At 49.7% G+C, this 21977-nt stretch overlaps 1 protein-coding gene across 5 annotated transcripts in view; it reads left to right on the forward strand.

Moving 5' to 3' along the window:
- The window catches only part of RPTOR (regulatory associated protein of MTOR complex 1), a 253515-nt gene extending 233941 nt beyond the window's left edge, over positions 1-19574 (forward strand). For 3 of the 5 annotated variants that reach the window (XM_019542272.1, XM_019542273.1, XM_019542277.1), the window contains 7 exons: positions 658-705; positions 7838-7944; positions 11108-11235; positions 11672-11758; positions 15276-15392; positions 15955-16084; positions 16815-19574. In XM_019542272.1, the coding sequence (XP_019397817.1) occupies positions 658-705; positions 7838-7944; positions 11108-11235; positions 11672-11758; positions 15276-15392; positions 15955-16084; positions 16815-16883 (686 nt within the window). In that variant the 3' untranslated portion in view covers positions 16884-19574. The remainder of the gene's footprint in view (positions 1-657; positions 706-7837; positions 7945-11107; positions 11236-11671; positions 11759-15275; positions 15393-15954; positions 16085-16814) is intronic. The other 2 variants (XM_019542274.1, XM_019542276.1) reach the window with 1 other exon arrangement.
- Positions 19575-21977: the final 2403 nt, after the last annotated feature.

A 21977-nucleotide genomic window follows, 5' to 3' on the forward strand; every position in this document is an offset into this window, starting at 1 on the left:
TGCAACAGTGCTGTTACCCTGCAGTTTCTCTCGCTCTCCAGTTTTGATGATGGCCTGAAACTACACCATTTCTATGGCTAATTCCCTACTTAAGAGCTACTTAGACAGAGCATCTGTAAACCGTTCGCACATCCTGTCTGCTCATTAGCAGTCCACTGAAGTATGGGGCAGGAGAGCACATTATGCTGCCCTACAGCAGCACTAACTGCTCAAAGTGCGAGCCTTTAATGACAAAATCTTAGTGTTCTGTGATATACACAGATGTTTGTGCCATGGGTCATTTAGACCTTCATTTGTCACTCCCCTGCGAGTTGCATTTCACTTAGTCCAAAGAGCAGAAGCATAAAAAGGATCGAGAGAGTCTCCAGATTCGGGAAGAAGCTTACCAATCAAATTTGTGATGTTGTCAGACAGACCAGCCTTTTATGTCCTACTTAGCAAGCCCCATTGTTAATGGCTTCCCAGGAAAAGGCTGCTGTGGCTAAAGCCGAAATGCCGCCTTTTCCCAGGGCAGAGGCATGTGCTCCACTTGGTGTTGCTGCTTCTCTCTCATGTGTTCTTCTCCTTTGCTTTTCTAATCCTTTTTTAAATATTTGTTTTGCTTTGGCTGACCAACTTACCCTTGGCATCAACCCCTTAATCCCTGTCTTCTCACAGGTCTGGCCCGAAGGGTTTCAATCTATCTTGACAGAAGTAAGCAGGGAGGTGAGTGCTTTCTTTCCTCTTACCTATGACCAGCCGGGTTGGGGAGGACTGCCTTGTCCCAGTCTCTCTTTGTTTTAATTTTGTCTGGTGTCCATGTGAATGTTCGCTGGGTCTTTTCGGTTCCTGGAAGGCTTTGCTGCTTCTGCCCATCCCATTCCTTGCCTGGTATACATGTCTGTAATGAGAGATGGAAAGTGCCATGAAAGGTGCCTGGTGCTGTATGGGCAAGGGGCAGGAGTTTATTCTAATGTGACTCGTTACGATCATGTTCTCTGCAGTTTTGGGCCGTTTTGCAGTGAGGGGACATGTGGGTGGTCTCTTGGGACGTATATAGGATCGTTCCAAACTGTGCTTGGATCAGAGAGTTGGAAGGGCAGTTTCCAAATGGCAGCTACATAAAGCCATCAAACCAACATGATCTTTATTGTCGCTAATTTATCTTTCACATGGGTATCCTATCAAATCTGTATGGGGAAATGAGTGGTCAGTGCATCTTTCATACCGGGCTCTGGCTAGGGGCATATTCCTTTGGCTAATACACATCTGGTAACCTTTAGCCTCTATGGGAAAGGGCAGGTAACTCTAGTCTATGGCTGCAGGAGCAGGGCATGTGCTGCATCTGTGGCACTGTTGGATTCGCACCTCCTTGGTTTCTGCTAAGGAGATGGATGGCTTGCTTGTCAGGGCACCTGTACGTGTGTGTGTATGTATGTGCATGTAAGCTGATACAGTCATCTTGGGCTGTTCATCAATTATTAATATTCACTAGCTGATAAGGGCTTGAATGTGTCTGTAGTGATTAGTAGAACAAAGGTGATTGCATTGGGTTGTGTGATTCAGCACTCTTTAATTAGGGGACTTGCTCTCCCACTGGCTGTTCAGATACAAAGCAAGGGGATCAGACTTTGCCGAGTTGATATGTTGCTATTAGCATCCAGGCTTTGCGTTTCCCTGGGAATTTGCCGGCAAATCAAAAAGGCTAAAATTAGAGCGGCAGGGTTGAAAGGAATTCCCCATTCAATCAACTGGGCATCGGAGCAGTTTAAGGAAACACCAGACACTCCCGTGCAGGATCAATACTGATAATGCTAAGCAAGCACTGCCGTGTCCAGAGCACACAAATATGTGTGAATCAATAAAGACATTCACCAGCACTGAGGTCCCAGGCATTCTTCTAACGAAAAATGCAGCAGGGATTTTCCTCTCCCTGTTGCTGTCGCTGAAGGAGTTCTCAAGAGCATTCAAGTTTAACCATTTGTCCCATGGCCAAAGCATCGGCTTCTTCCAGAACAGAAGCATCCATTACCCTGCCAAAGCATGGACGTTCAGTTGATTTCATGGAATTGAACTTATTTATTCGTTCAGTTGATACACTGCCCTTTCCGACAAAGGCTCAGAGCAGCTTACAATAATTGGACAGAATAACTTATAAAACAGGAGCGTGCAGGTGGACTTCCATATGAGGAGAGGCTAGGTCTATTCAGCATGAGGGGGTACATGAGAAGGGCTCACGAAATACTAAATAGTGAAGAGAATGGGAATAGGAATTTATTCTTTACTATCTCTTGCAGTGCAAGAGTGAGGGGTCATAAAATGAAACTGGGAGGTGGTAAGTTTAAAATGAGCAAAAGGAAGTTTTTTCATGCAGCGTGGCATTAGCATGGAAGTCTTGGCCCCAGGATGTTGTGAAAGCTGAGAGTTTAGGCAAATGCCGAAAGGGACTGGATGCATTCTTGGAGGAAAGGGGCATCAGTAGCTACTGAGCATGAGAGTTACGGGGATAATCTCTTAATCAGGACTTCCTAGGTCTTAAATGCTGGAGGCTGCAGGTGGGTGTGCAACAGTGAAAAAACCTCTGGTTGTACCCAGTTCACTCTCCCGTTCAGCATCTGCCATGTGTCTGCCGCCGTGTGACACAGGAGACTGGGCAAGACGGACTGTGGTCTGATCCAGTAAACGGCAGTGAATTCCCAAAGCGCAGCGTGCTGGCGATTTGCATATTTCAGTTATTTGCATTCTTTCTCATAGGACAAAAACGCTTGTGCTGTCTGCTCAGTTAAATTTCACCTTGTTCTTCCCATAACGGCTTTTGCCTTATTTCAGTTACCGCAGAAGCTGACGTTAGAAAAAGGAATGCAAAGATCAGTTAATCAGCTCATGCAAAGATGTCTGCTCACACCAGGCCATTTATCATAATGCTTCAAATTAAGAAACATTTTTCCAGTATGGCAAGCGATCACACGTGGCTTTTTGCTGTTTTAAATTAATAAGCACGTTCCTTTTTTTGAGGTAAACGTTACACATTTCCTGTCATTAGCCCCTGTATTGCCCTAATTGGATCACTCATGGAGAGGCCTGCAGAAAGAGAGCTGATTTTCCTGCGTGTGGGGTGCTCCTGTTGGTTAGGCACTGGCATGTGGTCGCCTGTAACAGCACAAGGAGCGTTTGAACAGCAGTTGACATGATTTCCAATTTCCTCGCCAGCGAGCCTCGTAGAGCAGACGAAAAGCCATGCCTGGAGGGGGTGGTGGTGCCGTGCCCCCCGCAGTCGCAATCGAGTCGGCTGTTTCTCAGGCGCAGGGGAGGGACGGATGTTTTTATTGTTCCCTGTTCTGTTTACCAGCATAGTCTGCTTGCTTGCATCGCTGTGTTGGAAAGGAAGCCTGTGCAATCGCAGGAACCTACAGCAGTCACAGGTGACCACACCGAGTCCCAGCATCCCAGTCTGTTGGCAGTGAGGAAACAAACCCCGCGAGGAGCTGTGTACATGCGTGAAGACCCAGACGCCCTGTGCCGAGAGCGTGCTCACTTGGGGAGGGAAGGGGAGAAGGCTGGCATGGAGAAATTTTCCTGTCTGCCTTCCTCCTCCCCATCTCCATAGTTTTGCTGTATAAATGCGTGTGCTTTCTCCTGCCTCGCTGAGGTCTCTTCTGTTCAGACCAAGCAGCAGACAACGACATGTGCTTCCAGCCGCATCCCTCCTTCCTGCGCTCCCCATGCTCCCTAAACAAAAACCTTCAAATCTCAGACCCAGCCAGAGCAGGAGCGCAGTCTCCCGGGGCCTCACTCTGCCTTTTAATAATGCTGACACTTAACTGTGGCAGAAAGCGAGCAGGCTGGATTGGGAGGAGAGGGGGGCGGCAGCTGAGATGCTGTCATGATTTTAGAGCTAACACAGGTAGCGGAGGGGGATTCTGCAGGGGACGTGTGGACTGGGCTGGCTGGGGTGCCCTGGCCATGCGGCGGGAAAGCCTGCAGCAAAGGGGCTGCTTGTCCCAGTGTGGAGGGACCCATTAGGGCCCGTTGGGGCCAGGTGCTGAGCTAAAAGCCAGAGAGTCCAACAGGGAAAGAGGGAGGTGGAAGTGAATCCCAGCATCTCTCCAGGGCTGGTGCTGGCTCTTCTGGGGGCAGAGCGCTAGAGAGAAGCACTGTCAATAAGGTCAGGGTCTTTATGGAAATGCAGTAATTAGAGGAGCTGGACAAGGGCTTTGGGTTCTTCAGAGGACATTCCCAGAGGGCTCGTTTCCTTTCTTGCTGCCTGCCCTGCTCCGCATGGAAAGGGTGCCCAGCCTGGGAGCACATTTGCAGAGCAAGGGACCACAGCCCTCCTGCTGCTGCCTGGAAATTGAGAGACACGCACCTCTGCTGAACCAAGGGGCCTGCGCTGAAAAGATCAGCTCTGCGAGGTTTTTATATCGTGGTCCACAACGGCATTTCCAAACTAATCAAAATGCCAAGTACAGGTTGGCCATGTTCCAGCAATGATAAAAATAAGTGCATGCACTTGGAATGCAGCTGCTTCCAGCTCTGGCATTATTTATTGAAATTTATACAGGGAACTATCCCATTGAGACAAATATCTGATTTGCAAGGGGAATCCTGCAGGGAACAGCCATAGAAAGTTACAGCTTCAAGAACAGTTGTTGATATGCATCGCCTATATATCATTTCACATCATGCAGAGCTGCTAGTACTTGTGCTAAAGGCTCAACTAAAACCCATTCTCAAATTGTTTTCCTGGGCTGTGGAAGATTTGTTATCCAAGAGTGAAGGATCCCTGGTAGGAAAGACATAGTCTCAATTAATGGTGTGTTAAGGGGACGCTGTCGTCAGGTTCGTGATCCTGAAATGTGGAGGTATTTAGAAGTGCCACAGTCGTAATTACCAGCCTTTGTCATGGTGCATATATCACAGCTTTCCCTCTTTGTCAGGCCCATTCTCATGAGCAAGCAGGAACAGGGAAGAGACGTGGATGGTTACATACATATAAGAGGATCCTGCTCTGGGGCTCTCTTATCAAGCAGGATGTGTGTCTGGTATATCTTGCCTTCTCTCTAGAGCAGAGATTCTCAACCAGGGCACCGTGGCACTCCAGGGTGCCTTGAGATGCTTTCAGGGGTGCCAGGCAATGAAAGCACTGTCAGGTATACAAACCCCGTCTACAAGATAAATCCTGAGTTTTCAAAGAGGAATCCATAGGGTTAAAAATGTTCCCGCCTGCTGTGGTCTCGCTGAGTCCCTTGCAACCAAAGAATTGCTCTAGTATTTTTCCTTAATCAGAAAATGAGGGAAAACTAAGAGCTGGTGTTTGCTGAGGGAAGTCTTGAGTCTATTGAGAGGTGTCTTGGATCTATCGAAAGGTTCCTTGAGTCTGAAAACATTGAGGACCGCTGTTCGGGAGCAAAGCCATGGGTCAACAGAGCAGGCAACCAGCCTGTCCGCCCTGCGAGCCAAAATGCAGCAAGGTGAACCTCCCTTAAGCTCTAGCATCTTGGAGTTTTTTTGTAATGAAAAAAGACTTCTCTTGCCCCTGCTTTTGAATAACTTGGATTTCTGCACAAGACCTGCAGTAGCATCAGTACCTCAGCTGTTTATTCAACCCCAGTCTAATTTCTCATTTGGTATTTCCTAGCTGCAGCCTGCTGTCTTTTCCTAATAGCCCCTCACCTTGAAAGGGGTTGGAAATGTGTCATCTAAGCCTCTTTTATTTCACCCATTGTTCTTGTCATGTGCTGCAGCCCTGCAAGGCTGGAAGGTGAGACTTCCCAGGGTGTAATGTATTCCTCGTATTCAACACGTGGGCAACCTCTGGTGACGAGAGGCTTAGCAGTTTTCAGGTTGAAGGTCTGAGGCTGTTGGCAGTCTCTCATCAAGGAGAATGCAGAGATCACCCCTTGACTCCTGTTTGTATGCAGCAGATACTCTTTTCTCTCTTGTGCACGGGTTGTTTGGGGCACTGTGCAAACCATGTGTCTGATGTTAACGAGCCCCCCTTGCATCAGATGAGGTAAAAAGGGCATTTCTCGCTTTTGTGAGAGAGGACAGGGAGGGCAAGCTAGCACGTAGGTCACTCATGCTGTGGTTATAAAATCCTTGAGATCCAGAGCTCTTCCTCATGGAACGGAGCTGCCAGGTACTACAGTGAGGGAGGGTCCTGAAAGCTAATTTGGACTAGCAGCGAATATAGCATGTGCCCATAGGACTCTGCAGTCCTGCCTCATCCTGCACTCTTAGAAGGCAGCAGGCTCTTCTCGGTAAAATGGCATCTCCTTCGGCTGGTGAAGATCCCTCCACATGTGACGCAGCCCTTCAGAACATGCTTTCCACCCTTCTTCCTCTCCCAAAGCCCTTCGTGAGGGGTGTTGGTTGTAGCCGTCTTGGTCTAAGGACACAGGCACAGGTTCTTTGGGTAGATGTGATACCTTTTATAAGACCAACTAAATAGTTGGAAAAAAGTTCTTTGCAAGCTTTCGGGCACAGAGCGGGTTTCCCAGTCACTAAAGAAGGGTGTTTGTGCTAGAAAGCTTGCAAAAAACTTCTTTCCAGCTATTTGGTCTAATAAGAGATACCACATCTACCCAAAGTACCTTGCTTTCATGAGAGTAAATTCTCTCTTTCCACTGTGTAAATTCTCCTGAGGAATCGGCCCAGCCCCGGCATGTCTTGTATGAGAGACGATCTCTTCTGGGCTCCATGCCAAAGGGAGGTCTTCTCCTCATGCTCCGCGCCTTGTGCCAGGACTGCCCAGCAATGGCTGGAAGGAACGAGCTCTTCACGGTGACCTGGGAACGAGCGGATCAAGCTGTGGTGCCCGTGACACCAGGCAGGACCCTCTGCACTGATGTTCTCCTGGGCCTTTTCTGCAGTGGAAAATCTTCAGTCTCCACGTGGTTTGGGGATTATGGCTAATGATTATATTGAAGAAAATGATTGTCTTCAAACTGGGGAACATAACTAGAAAATTGGGAGCTTCAAAGCTGCCTAACAGAGCTTTGCCTACTTAACTCTATCAGTGATGGTAATGGCAGTATCCATCTCAGGCCTGCCAGGTTTATCTTGTCACATGGGCCATAAACGGATGACAAATGAAAACACTTTGGAGGTGCTTATCATCTAAATCACTGCCGGCTTGTTTGCTCAGGATCTCTAGCAGCCCTTGGAGTTGCCAGGCAATCTGAAGTAACAATCAGTTTGACTCACAAGATGAAGATAGGAGCTATCAGCCTAACTGCAGAGTCCTGACTTTCCTGCAGTAGGATGAAAGACAGACTCTCAGTTAATGACAGCAGATCACCTGAACCCAGAGCACGCAGGAGATCAAGAGGGGGCTTGGATGGTGGGGAGGGGAAGTAGGTCTGCGTCTGCACAAAGCGGGGTCGACCCATCATCTATAAAGCAGGTTGGCTCTTAGCATCTCCTCTTGATCACACACAGCATGTCTGTTAGGGTGGGACTACAAAAAACAACCGTATCCATGTCTGTGCCATTCCAGTCTGCGCAAGGCATCCTTTAACATTGTGGTCTTATAGGATGAGGGATAATTTATTATGGCTCCCTTACGGTCCCAAAGTAGCATCCCATCTTGACCCAGGAGGGCTGGGTGCTAAAGGGGTGAGTGCTTATGTAGACCAGAGCATTTCTAGCCCAAGAAGTGAAGGTCCTAGCTGTAAGAACAGATGGCTTAATCCACTTGGCAAAGAGCATGGGTGTATGTCTGTGTAGCACTAACCTGTTTGGACACACTGACGTGTCAAACAGTTTAGAATTGCAAAACCGGGTCTTTGGTTGCGTTCAGTTCTGCTGGTGCACATGCAGAGAATAATTTTCCTCCCCTGTCTGTGTTTTGTCATAGGAGCAGGAATGGTAGTGGACTGGGAGCAGGAAACTGGGCTTCTCATGACGTCAGGAGATGTGCGGATTATCCGGATCTGGGACACAGACAGAGAAATGAAAGTCCAGGTAACAGCTGCGTACATACCTTGTTGACCCTTTCTCTGCTGCTAGCGGGACCTCTGGAGCTAGGCACCAGGGAGCGTGTTTCTGGGGGACATCATGCAGTGCATTAGCACCTGCAGCCAGAGGTTCTCAGATCGGGCTCTGTGGAAAGCTGACAGATCTCACGGTGCTGGCTTTCCTTTCCAGCCACACAGCCACATCACAAGGCAGCTAAAAACGTGTGAAATGCTTTCTTACATATTGCAGTGCCTTTCCTTGTCAGCAGTTGCCATTGCTGTTTCACTGAATGACAGGCACTTGGATGTGGGGGGAGAGGTTTGGGCAATGCAAAATAGCGGGGAAGGGGAGCAGGAATCAGCTTTCCTGCATCGGGACATTGGAGTGACATGTCTGTGATCCATGTTCTGACCCGGTGAGCAAAGTTGGGAGTCACTGCCAGGTCTGCAGCAGAGAACTGCAGATCAGCAGAGAATTTTGCCCGGTGCTTGATGGTCACTGATAACAAAGCATTAAAAATGCTTCTGGTTTTGCAGGTGACTGCATAGCACTCGCCTGTACCCAGGCAGTTCCCTTTCACACCTGCTAAACTCGCTCTTTCAGAATTACGGGGATTCCCGTTGCTTTCATCCCACTCCGGTGCATCTCACCACAGACAGAGCGCTTGGATGTGGCAGCACTCTAACTACTCGTCTCTTTTCATTTCAAATAAATGGGGAGAAAGTGTAAGCATTCGTGTCAGTTGTGATTGAATTAAGCTGATATTTAAGCAGTGCAAGGCGAAGCAGCAGACTGGCAAAAATAAAGTCACCATGCCGGGGAAGATGAAGACACATCTCCAAAGATTTTAGGAATTAATTACCTCTGGATGAGCATTAATTATGATACTTTGACCCTGCAATGCAGTATAATTAAGCCTATGCTAATCTTAATTATTTTCAAATATTATTTTATCTGCATAAATTAAAGAACATCAGAAGGCAGTAGGGTGAAAATCTTTTAAATTAGAAAGATTAATGATTGTACTGAGAGCATTGTGTTTCTTTTTTAAAAAATGCACAAAGTGGTTTTGCTGAAATTCTGATGATCGAAAGCTTGTGACTTAGTTGCGCTGCCATGCTGACAGGCAGTATGGAGAGTAGTGGAGCTGGGAGAACCACGCTAATAAAGATGCTTTCCTACCCTTTGAACTGCTGAAAGAATACGTCTGGGGGCAGACCAGTGGTAGCCGTGGAACAAGGACTTCTTTTCCTCTCTCCCCAAATGTCCCTGCTGCAGAGACAGGAATTGGGGTGGGAGAGACTTAGGTTGTTAGCTTTTCTAAAGGCAGCCTCCCAAAGAGAGGTGCCTCCAGGAAATGGTTAAATCATTCAGCAGAGGCTGCGAACAGCAGCTAGAGAAGGTGCATGTGAGCAAGAACAGAAATAGGACTGAAGTGTGAAATTAGCTAATGCCATTCCAGAGCGCCACTTTGATTGTTATCCGAGTTTGAAAATGTGGCTCGGGCTCTTTTTTTTTCTTATCTGTTTTAATTGAAGCTGTTTTTCTTCTTCACAGTTGTATACTTATTATTCCAAATGGATCTTTGGTTGTAGCAGATAGAGGGGAAAGCTGCAGTATTAGAATAATGGTGCATAACCGATTTCCAGCAACATCATCATGGCACTTTACATTCTTAACCTCCAAATTAAGACGTACAATAGGTGCAGTCTCTACATGCAGGTGTTGCCTCTAAACCCGCGTGCCCTGTAATTGTAGAGCATGGATTGCCAGGTTCTGCTCCTGACTTGGCACCGACTCCCTCTGCTTTCTTACACAAGTCACTTAATGACTCTGTCTTAATTTACCCATCTGTAAAGTGGGAGTAATGATGATCAGCCTCACAGAGGGGCTTTAAAGTGATTTGAGATCAACTGATGAAAGGTGAAAGAGGGAGCCAAAGTATTGTTAAAGCAAAAATGGAAATGACAGAGCCGAATGGTTCTCATTATGCAGAATGACTCTAATTATCATCAAACGGAAACAATTTCTGGTAAAATAGTTTCATTCTTTCTAGAGGGCAAGTAGGGTTTTAGATTATGTGCACACAGTGGTACATGATACACCGTATGGCAGGAGCCTGAGGAATGGAAAAGACCTGTACCAAAGCATTTGTCTTAAGAGGCCTGTTTTTCCAGACTGCTTTCCACTGCAGGGGAGTCTGCTCTTGGAGGAAAGACATCCTAGTTTGGTGCATAGGAAATGCACCAAACCTGCTTTTTAATCAGATGCACTTTCTGTTGCATAGTCCCTTTGAGTGTCCTGGAAAGGTATCAGTCTTTCATCAGGAGCACATTGAACCCAGTATTGGTCTGCCATTTGGTTAGTGCACAGAAAGAGCGATTGCTCTGCAAGCTTGTTTCCTTAACAACCTCTTCACAGGAGTGTTGGTAGATGATGTTGCCTGTAACATGTGCTGAATCTCTCCTTTCGTGGACGCTTGGTTCTCTTTCACACATGTCACTTAACTGCAAGATACTTATTTTCAGCAAACACACTCCTCCTCCCTGGCTCATCTCTCAGTATTTTTTTTAACCAAGTATTTACCATTCATCCTGCCCTTCCAGCAGCATTTGCAACCAGCAGAAGCTGCAGAGGGTTTATGGCTCAAGAGCTCCTCCCTGACATTTCTCTTAATTAATTAGATGTTTTTAGGGGGGGAATAACATTGATTCTTCCTTCCCAAAGTGGACTTCCTCCTTTATTTTGATGTGTAAAGTTTAAGTACACCAAAAGCTGGTCCTTTAATAGAGCGTGTTGCAGTGCTCCAAAGGAAACTCATGTTTGCATCTTGCTGCTCTGGCTGAGCTTTGGAGGCCGTGGAGCTGACGCGTGTGTACTGCAGGGACGGTATCAGCTCCTTGACCCCATGCTCATCAGGCCCTGATTTCTGGAACTGCCTTGACTGTCTGGTGACTCTGGTTCCAGTTCAGTTTGGTTCTCCCTGTACATGACAGCAGTATGGTGGAGGTTAGAGTAGCCTGCCAGGGGAAGGAGAGCACACTGAAACCCTGAGTGAATGAGGAGACTGCCCAAGCCTCTTGGAGTACGTAGGTCAGCAAAAGCTGTGGAGCCAAGCTAACACTCTTCCTCGGTTTCACCATGGTCTATGTGCACACTTTATCCCCAGGATATCCCCACAGGAGCCGACAGCTGCGTGACCAGCCTGTCCTGTGACTCTCATCGCTCGCTGATCGTGGCAGGGCTTGGCGATGGCTCCATCCGTGTCTTCGACAGGAGGATGGCTCTGAGCGAATGGTAATGACCTGCAGCCTCTGCCCCTTTCATTGGCAAGGGATCTCCTCCCTTAATCTCACTGGGGTCTTCCCTGAAGGCCCGAAGCCTGTAAGGCCCTTATCAACTCTGACATGTTGTTTGGTGCCCGGAGAGGGTCCCTGAAGGATCTGCAGTGTCTCGCTGAGCACTCTGTAGCCTGAGCCATAGTGGGCATGGGCTGGATCTCATATTGTGCTGCCTCATCAATCTTGCTGATAACCTGTTGGCTCAGGGACTTGATCAGATAGTGTCCGTTGCTTGGAGTGCTTTGCCTGCCTGTTGCATTGTCAGGTCTCCAGACTTGATAACAAAGAGAAGGTCCATTGGGGACAGGGGGGCTCGAGGGGCTCAGCAGCCCTCCCCTAGTTTCATCCTGCTTCCCCCCAAAACATTTTCTCTCTCTCCACTTGGTCTTCAGCCGCGTCATGACCTATCGGGAGCACACGGCCTGGGTGGTGAAAGCCTATCTGCAGAAGCATCCCGAGGGCAACATCATGAGCGTCAGGTAAAAGGGCCTGGGCTGCTTGGGAGGGTTTTCTGCAAATCCATCCTGTTCCTTTGCAGTGCAAATCTGTCACTGTTATGAAAGCGCTTTTCTCTGCCCACGTGGCTCGGTAATTAACTCCTGCTCCAAAGCCTGATGGGGAGGAAGAGAGGAGACACAGACACTGGTTAGTAAGTTTTTACAGATAAAGGAGAAAAGGCAGTATAGAAATCACTGTCAAAAGGAGGGTCAGGACCAGCTGTGAGCCAAAGACCCTGGAGAAACATATTGTGTCGGGTGTTTGTCCTACCTTGTTGCAAACAGCTTTGGCAGGTCATATGAGACAGAACATAAGAAGGGAGGAGGGTTACGTTGCAGCTGTTGGGCATATTGCTGTGCAGGATTACTTCACCGTCTAGCAATTTTCTACACATAAATCCGTTTGCCTGTCTGGTAAATACCGTGTGGAGAGCAGCATATATTTATTTGCCCGTTAAAGGATAGCAGAATATAATTTATTGCCACAAAGCCCCAGTTTGTTCACAGAGGCTCCTCTTCCTTTCTTCACGGAATGAAAACAAAGCGCAATTCTGGTGGATGCGCTGCCTTCCTGAGGTGGGGGCAAAGATTTATAACCTTTTTTTTTTTTAAGAAAGGGACTTAAGTGGTGCAGCTGCTAGATTTGTAGTGTTCCCATATTAGAGTTTTTAATCTTCCTCATTTTAATCTCCTTCAGCAATCCCAGGGGCCAGGCTGGCATGCCTGGCCTGCCTCTGCAGGAACATACACTTGCTCCCTCTCCTCGTGCCTATCTCGGCAGACAGTCCTTTCCACAAGAAAATTTTGTACCTGGATGGATGTATCTGCCCCCACAAACCCTTCTCCCCATCCCAAAGACACTGGACTTCGATCTTGCAGTCCATGCTGAACATAAAGGGCTTCTCTCCAGCAGCTGGTTTGGGTACAGCTATTTCCAGACCCTTGCAGGAAGTACCCAGCTGAATCCAGGAGTGAGCTCTACCCTGCATCCAATGGCATGAGGGAATGAGCTCCTAACCCAGAATTAGCCATTTTGACCCGAGCACCAGCAAAACATGCTTAGAGCTCAGGGGGTCATGAAACCTAGGTGCAAGGTGGCCATCTGCTCCTTGGCATGGCCAGGCTGAGCCAAGTGTTCGAGCCAAGACTGAATTTTTTTCTGTCAGCCCATCCTCTGGCAGTCTGCTCCGGAAGGCTGTTCCCAAACCTCAACCCTAAAGACCCAAGGAGTCCTGCGCAAAGTAGGAGCAGGCACCTGGGCCTGGGACTTGCTTCCTCCTGGTGGGAAAAGTATGCTGTGAAGTGGTGATAGCAAGTCAGGGGGTCAAGCATCCCCTCCAAGTTTCAGGATTGCTCATAGATTGAGTGAACTTTGACTAACCTCATCTCAACAAACAAGCAGCAACAAAGGAAGTTTTTAATTTTCTTCCCATCTCTAAATCTCATTCCTTGGGTTAATGTTCCCTAAAGGATTCCTGCTGGGCGACCTTATTGGAAAGGTTCATTCACATTTACTCAACACCATGATTCAGCATCTGCCTAATGACGTCTGATTCAGGGTCCCTGTCTCTGTTGGTGTCGCTAAGCCTGCCAGCAGCGTGACTCAGTGCAGTCTAATATCTTCATAGCAAGGTTAGGACCTTCTGATGGATGCTCAGATGAGGCTTCAGGATGGGGTATCAGTGCCTATCTCACAACTCAATACTCTGACTGTTTTACTGGGTCAGAGCAGCCATAAATCTTCCTTGTCGCCGCCACACCATGTCGGGTTGTATCCAGGGCCAGTTCTCTCTGCACCTGCCTCTTCCCCTGGGATCAGCCCGTAGGGAATACAAGCTGCATTCTCACTCTCATGCAGGTGGTGGCTTTTTCTCCGCTTCTGAAGCTACATTGTCTCCAGCCGATTGCCTGCAAGGCATCAAGTATAGAAGGATTCATCCTTTTATTAACTGAAACCAGCCAGAAACCCTAAATTCTGGTCGTGGTCTCAGAGCCCCTTCCTGGGTGTTGTGCTGTTGCCACCTCCTTCTTCCCGAGTTGCAGATGTCCACGTGGTGCCCTGCCATTTTGTCTGTGCCAGACCACCTGCACTTTACTAGAGGGATGCCATCTGCTGCATTGCCAGCAGTGCCGTAAGCACCCTGGATTGTTGTAGTTGACTTCTGAAGCACAAACTGCGGGGAAACTTGGATGCAGGCTCTCCAAGCCACGTTCCTCTCCGTGCCGTGCGAGAGCAGAAACCCTTACTCCCATTTGGAGACTGTCAGTGTTTTCCACTGAAGTACAGCTTAGTTTTAAATTGTCCTATTGATATTGTAGGCTCTGAATGAATGTGCTGCATTGCATTTGTTTGACCCGTTTGAAACCTTTGTTCTTTAAGATCCAAATCCGTCTGCAGATGACTTTGTCCTGAATTTAAGTTTGCGACGACGGGAGCTGCAGCTTCCTGTAATTAGGCGAGTAATCTGTGCAGTGGTTGTTCTTCAGTCTCCTCCAACTGGGACTTTCTAGTGGTCAAAGGAAGTATTCTTGCTACTGCTGTGGTTTGCATTACAGCTGCCTGCGGTCTCTGGGGGGGGAAGAAAGGGCATTTTGTAGAGGTAGGCAGCTGACTTCCGGCTTGGGACAAAAAGAGGACAGATAGGTACAGAGCCTCCCTGGGAGACTCTTGCTGACTGTCTTCCCCCCTTCACAAGATTAATGGACACATCCCCTCAGAAAGGCACAGAAGAGGAGCTCTTCAGGCCCAGGAGTATCACTGCTGGCGTGTGGACGAAGGGAAGAACAAGATGCGTCCTCTTCAGCGCCAGGAGGCTTAAACCTAGTGGTGTGCTTCCAAGTGCTCCCCTTGTCTGGCAGCCCATTCTGTCTTTGAAAGCTGCTCTGTCTGGTTAGCACAACATCTTCCCAGTGCTGCTACCCACATCCCCACATGCTCTCCCCTCCCAAGTCAAGTCACTGAAGGACTGGCACGTAGCTGAGACATAATCAGTGTGTCCTTACGGCTGTTCCGGCAGGGGCTCTGAACAGCAGCGGCTTATGGGCCCCAGTCCAGGCAACTGGTGTAACGGGGGAATCATAGCCCACGTGATTAGTGACTCCTGATGGAACAAGCCACTCGCATCCAAAAGACAGTGAAGAGACTCGGTCTGCCATGCTTGCCGTGTGGCATGTGGTATGCCAGGGAAGGCACTCCTAGCCTGGTGATAGTGGGGTGATGTAGGGTGTATGAATAGAGCTGTCTTGGGCAGGGCCAGTGCTTTCCCTTGTTTGCGTAGCACCCGGTACATTTTGGATGCCACTGAAAATCGAGTGGTGGTGGGGTGGATCAGGTGGTAACGATGCCAGCAGGATGGGCGATGCTGAGCTGAAGGTCATCTTTGCTGTAGCCCTCCCGTGAGGGTGGTGCTCAGTTCACAACTCACTCTCTCCTGGGCTACAGGACTTGCTCCCAGCTTTGGGGCAAAATCTAATGTTGTGAAAACTGCTCTGTTAACAGCGTGAACGGTGATGTTCGTTTCTTCGACCCCAGGATGCCGGAGTCTGTGAGGGTCCTGCAGATAGTCAAAGGGCTGACTGCCCTGGACATTCACCCGCAGGCCAATCTCTTTGCCTGGTAGGTAGTAGCCTCTTGCCACCTGCCCTGCGGGAGGACGAGAGAAGGAACCCATCCTTACAAATACCTTTCATGTCCCTTTCTCCCCTTTTGCCATGAACAGTACGGCTTCATTCCCATGGGCGCAGCTCAGGTATTTTAACCCTTGCATGCTTTCATAGAGCTTTTGCACTGGTGACTCAAAGTAACGGGGACTGGTGCTGCCACTTGTGTGTTGAACTTCCTACCCAAAGGCAGCATGCCATACAGCTGGGCTCTAAAAGGGGGTCCTGAGTTGGGAGCATCTATTTTCCATGAGTGTGCACTTGCCATGACTTCCTATTTTCTGTCATGCCCCTGGTGTATAACAGATCAGTCAGTGCTCCGTTATGATCTGTCTGTAAATCTTTCCTTCGTACTGAGGCCGTCATGGTGTGAATTAAAATCAATCTCCCCGCTTCTGAGCGCTTGCAGTACACACGGTTATTTTATAACCAACTCTGTAGCCAAGAGGCAGGGAATAGAGCAAAGCTTTGTATCTGGTCGGCAGCGTCAGTATACCGCTTTCTCTCTTGCTTTCCAGCGGCTCCATGAATCAGTTCACTGCAATCTACAATGGGAATGGTGAGCTGATCAACAATATCAAATACTACGATGGATTTATGGGACAAAGAGTTGGAGCCATCAGCTGCCTGGCTTTCCATCCTCACTGGGTCTGTTTCTGCTTTTTAAACTCTGGAATATTTTTGGCAATTGGGAGTGGGGGAGAGGGGCCAGTTATACAGTCTCTAAAGACGATTTTGCTCAACGCAGTTCTCTAAATGCCACCTGAGTCCTCAACCTCCCAATTGGTTTCCGTACTCTATCAGTGCATCGTGGTTTTGTTTCAGATAACGCATATCCTCAGCAGATATAGCCAGTGGTGCCAAATTGCGTGGTGCTCCCATGTCCATGAAGCAGTAGCAGAATACTCTTGGTCTCCCTTTTTGCTTGGGACACTTCTGCCAGACCCTTAATGATTTGCTGCCCTTGGGTTCTGGGTATGAGAGGAAGCTGACTGTCCTGAAATTCTCTGCTTTTACAGCAAGCTGACAAAGCCGCCCTTTAGCACTGATATTGTTCAAAGCCCGGCCTGGCTCCTAGGGCCCTCAGTAGATAGCGCAGTGGTATTCAGTCCAGGGGATCATTGCTAACAGGAACATCTTTAGTAATTTAGAAGAACGATGCTAGAATTTGGCAGCTAGTGGCAGCCATAGTTTTCCCTGTGACAGATCCAGCTGGCTGGGCAGCATCAGAAACATAGCTACATTGGCAGGTGCGGCAGGACGTTCCCTGGTATTGGGGCAGCACTGCTGAAAGTACCGCCCCCCCCTTGACTGTGCTTTACCTCTCTGTATTTGCACAACTCCTGCCTGTTGATCCCTGGTTTGCTCTCCCTCACAGCCTCACCTGGCAGTCGGCAGCAATGACTACTACATCTCAGTCTACTCGGTGGAGAAGCGGATCAGATAACAGCACACGGCAGCCTGGTTGGAGAGAGGGGAGCCCCAGCAGGCAGGGCCGCGTCTCATCTGTATTGTACATAGTGAAACTATCGACTTGAATGTTCAGTGTTGGCTGCTGCTGCAACCCATGACTTGAACACATTTTTTTCCTTCTGACTTAGCTACTGAATGATTTTGAGAGGGGGGGCAAGAGAGACAATCTTCTATTTTCTTTTCAGCTCCGTTGTCTCACAACTACAAAACAGGAATGTTTACTTCAGGTTTTGGTGGTTGCTTCTCTGTAAGAAACACAGCTTTCCAGGCACAGCTGGACAGGAGGAGACAATACCCTCGTGAGGGGCTTTTTACTCTAGTTTTTGTTCCTTTGTTCTGCTGGACTGTAGATTGCTTAAGAAATGAAGTCAAGACTTGCTTGCTGCTCTTTGCGTTCTGACTCGGTCCTGAGACCTCTCCAGCTGCCATCTGCCCTGTGCCGAACAGGAGCCCTTCTGGCAGGCAGGTGGAGCCCAGTCGGTTGCCTGCAGACTACTGACACCTGCTCTTGAGTGATCTGTGTTCGTGAGAGAGAAGGGGAAGAGGAAACGTTTGGCCCTGCATGCAGACAACCCCTGCTGCTCCTGCTCAGGGAGGGCACAGACGAAGCAAGCAAAAGAATCTGCCTGGCAGTAAAGAGGAGCGGGGCTCGGAGGGCAGGGGGTTTTCGGGAGCTGAGAGAATGGATGGGAAATGGGTGACATCCTTAGGACACTGAGGAAACTGCAGAGAGTCACCAGAGGAGCTCCATGTTAATGAGCACACACCCATGGGATTGAGGGGAAGGGGCAAGAGTCATTTCTGTCTCCTTCACTCCACTCTTCTGGTAATCACAGTCCTTTTACCCATGACAAACTCCACCGATGCATGAGACAACCTCAGAGCGCTGCACAGGCAGCGAGGAGGCTCCAGACTCATTTTACCACTGCCTTAAACCACAGGCTTTCATCTCACTCAGACATGCTAATATTCCACTAGCTAACAAACACGGATGCTTAGACACATGACTGCATGCGTCCAGCTGCATATTTGTGTGCATCCAAACGCACGCCTGGTCATGTGCATCTGACTATACGTGTGTGTTTCTGTAGGAGTTGGGGCAGATTGGTGTGCACTGCTATCCCGGTGTGCATGTACACACCTGGGCATGGCCACGTGTGTTATAATCACAAGAGAAGTGCTGCTGTCCCACAGGGAGAGGGGGCAAGCAGTAGCTTGTTCTCCCCGGCACCTGCCCCGGTCCTCTGGGGAAGGTTACGATCAGACCTCCCACCCTTTCCATGCCTGCGTGTAACAAATGCTTCTGTCCCTTGTAATCCACAACACATCTGGAGATCAGTGTTTGGAAAGAGGCAGCCATGACCAAGGGAAGATTTCCCTATCACGTATGGTCTAGGTGCGACTAATTCAGGCAAGGAGACCACTGCCCCTGCTTCCCCCCCCGCAAAAATAACCACAAGGACAATGCTAAACTATCCCACTGTAGAGGACTCACGCAGTACTGCTTCTGGCTGCCGTCACCATCCTTGCTGGGGAGCAGAGGCCCCAAAAAACTGCTGCTGACGAGGCCAAGGATGACGCTAGCGTTCATGAGAAGGGAGAAGAACAATACCGATCCCTCGCCTTGTGGACACCAGCTTCGCCTCACCAGCAGAACCCAGCTGGGGGTTCCCAGCATCGTCGCCAGTCGTGACAAGCCAGCTCATCTTCCTGGAGGCAGCATCTGGTACCCGGGCAGTCGGGCTGCGCAGCAGTCTCCAAATTGACCATTGGATGCTAAGACAGTCCAAATAGCAGAGCTTCATAGGCAGATCTCAACGCACTCCGTTAACGGGGTTCCTTGAGCGGCTGAGGCTAAGGCAGAGGCCAAAGCAATGTGCTGCTCCCATCTTTGAGCACAAGTGTGTTCTTCTCTACACTAGAAATGGCTGCAGGCCACCTTGCAGGGACACTATAGCAAACCCTCAATGAGGAAATCTACCTAAAAATCCATTTTTCTGATACATGGGCTACCAATAGTCATGCCTCTTGGTGGCCCATTGAGCTGCTGTTATACACAGATGTACGTGGCCAGTGATCAACGGCAGTGGTATGCATTCTTGAACCTCTGATGATCGCACCTTGTCCCTCTGTGTATGGCACTGAGCTCAGGGAATGGCCGATGACGGGCTTGCTGGCAAGTGTTGAACCAAGAGTTGGGGATCTCCAATTAACTGATTAACGTACACAGCTTAAAAACAAACCATAGATTTTTAACTTGTATCAGTGTATTTGTTTAAAGAACAAGAAGTACCTGGCAAAATGCAAAGGTGCATTGCGGGAAGCTGCTTTTCCTTCACACCAGCATTCCCTGAGTGCCCCCCGCCCCCGCCCCCAGCCTGCACAGCCAGGAAACGTGGTTTTTAACTGACTCGGCCTGTTTAGCTTTCATCTAAGCGTGTGCGTGTGTGTGGGCTGTATTTTTACAGGTCTGATGCAGAAATTCAATCATGAAGTTAACCAAGGATCTGGAGAGTATCCTACCTAAAAGTTCACTTATCTCTATTTATTTTACAAAAAGAAAAAAGCTATAAAAAAAGATTGAATAAATAAACCACGCGATTGCAATGTGAGAGTAAAATGATTACAGACAATAAATGGTTAATAAAAAAGACATGCAGAAGTGTCCCGTGGTCAGGTCGTCCTTGTTGTGACCGTCAGGAAGGATCTGGGTTCGATACCCGCTTCTGTCAGTGACTCGCAGTGTGACACCAGACGAGGGACTTGGCCTCGGTTTCCCCATTGCTGACTGGCGATGGTTTTGCATTGGTGAGACGCAGGTGGAGTGCAAGCAGATGTCACTAATCATCTCCCCAAGGCAAACCCTGCACTGCCAATGTGCAAGGGGTTGTTTGCATGGTGAGTACAAGGGCATTGAGAGGTGTAGGTTGTGTCAGTGCTAGGGATACCTCAGGCTTTAGCACTGTTTAAGCAGAAAGGACGGGGTCTTCATGGCTCCATCAGGTGTGCAGGGCAGACCCTACGAGCCCTTGCAGCTCGGATGTCTCTGATCTGGGCAGGCGGAGGCATTCAGAAGAGACATCCCCGCGCTGGGCAGCGAGGGGTTTCCTGCAGCGGGAAAGGCCGGGGAGCTAGCTGATGAAGGGGAGCGAGGAAGAGCTTTTGGACTGGCAGCAGATGCTGGAGCTGGAGCAGGAGCAGGAGCCACTTGCAGAGTCATGCTGCATTTGGGACTTGGCAGGCTGCGCATGCTGGGGCCAAAACGCTCGGGGTTGGGATTGGAAAGATTGTGTGGGGCTGTGGGAGAAGACAGACCTCCCCGGTAACCCCGCTTTGGCCCGAGGTCCTTGAGGGCCCCTCCCAGCTCCCGCACAGACGTTGGGGTGGGCTGCACCAGGCACCTGCACTGCACAAGGCAGGGGTGATGCCACTGGGGCTTCGAAGAGTTTGCAGCCGCCGCGCAGTCTCCGTTGGCGGACGGTCCATCTCCATAGCCGGGGACATGACTCGGAGCTTGGCACCACTGTTGGGAGTACTCGGAGACACTAAGCTCCTGCATAGGAGCATCCACATTACCACCCCGGGTTATGCCGTGCCCGTCTTGTCCTCCCATACAACGCCGAACCAAGCCCCAGGGCTCGGTCCCTATCTCTCACTCCCTAAACTGCTTTTGTTGGGGACTGGCTCAGACACCTTCTTGACAAAGCGGGAGGAATCAGGCTGGCGGCTTTGGCGGAGAAGCCGGGGCAGGCCCTGCGGATACCTGAAGCGGTCTGTGGCACGGCACGATGCCGCGCGGAGCAAGCTCGTCTGCTAACACGGGTTTCTGTGCGTGCGGACCGCAGGCCTCCGCGAAATACAGCCGCGCGAGGAACCCGCTTGGCTGCAGACAGCTCCCGAAGATGAACTGACACGGGGTTAGCTGGGTCTTGGAGAAAACAGCTACCCTGGTAACCCCCAAAGGTGCCGTGTCCGCGGTGCGGGTTCGAATCCTCTACGACGACTGCTAAGTTACTGTTTGTCTTCAGCGAGAAACATCCCCAGGCGCCCCAGCTGCCGCGCCCTGGGTGCGCACCCCTCCCCAGGCTGCAGGGTTCAGGGTCCCAGGAAGAGGACATTGGGGAAAGTGCCGTCCAGGGACGAGCACATCCCGGAAGATGCTGCCAGATGCCCGGGGCTGCTGGTGCCCATCGCTGCCCCCCCGAACCCACTTGCTTTCCAGCTCTAGGAGGCATCACCCTGCCGGCGCATCTCTGTCCAACCCTGCAACCTCCCTGTTACCCCAGCCGCGACTCTCCTGTGGGCAGAGGCTGCTGTTCCTACAGAAATCGGCATCGGTTTTGTTGGACCGGACTCTCACAGGTGAAAGTCAGGGGCTTGCTTGTGTTCGCCCACTTTGCTGTATCTCTGCAATGACGCGGACCGTGCTTCGTGTTTCTTGGGTGCTAAGAAGTCGTTTCCGCTCGCCCACTCAGTTCTTTAGCCACCGCCGGAGTAGCTTTTGGAAGTGCTGGGCAGTCTCTCCCCCTTTGGCATCTGTAAGCAGGTGCCCTGCACCATTGCCCCTTTACCAGCAAAGTTGAATTTGAGCAAAGGGTGGAGACACAGAAGCTGTCTGAGGTCTAAGCCATGCTGAGCTGCTTCCTCCCATGGTGGGACCCCTGGCAGGTTGCTGTTCCTTTTTGGACCTCATTCATATACATGTATAAATTAATGAGAAGGATAAATAGGAGCTCAAAGCTGCTGTCTTGCTTGTGGCAGCTAAACTGCATATGAAGTAAAGCAGACTCTGCTGCCTTGTGCAGACGGTGCTGGGAAAATCAGCTGTTGCCTCCTGGTGTTTGCACTGGCCTCTGTTCCCTCCCGCTTGGGTCTTTCTGGTGCATCCTTCCTGCCGCTGCAGTGTCTGGCGCTTGCGAAGCCCGACTGGAGCCACGTCCCCCCACCCTTGGATGCGCGGCACCCTCAGGGCAGGAAGAGCCGGGTTGCGAGTCCTTAGGGAAACAAACACTTCCCACGGACTGCACCACTGTGTTGTGAAAATGTTTGTTGGCAAATAACTGTGGGC

This window comes from Crocodylus porosus, unplaced genomic scaffold (genome assembly GCF_001723895.1).
Source record: "Crocodylus porosus isolate Cpor-Errol unplaced genomic scaffold, CroPor_comp1, whole genome shotgun sequence".
In the NCBI taxonomy this organism is placed as follows: domain Eukaryota; kingdom Metazoa; phylum Chordata; order Crocodylia; family Crocodylidae; genus Crocodylus; species Crocodylus porosus.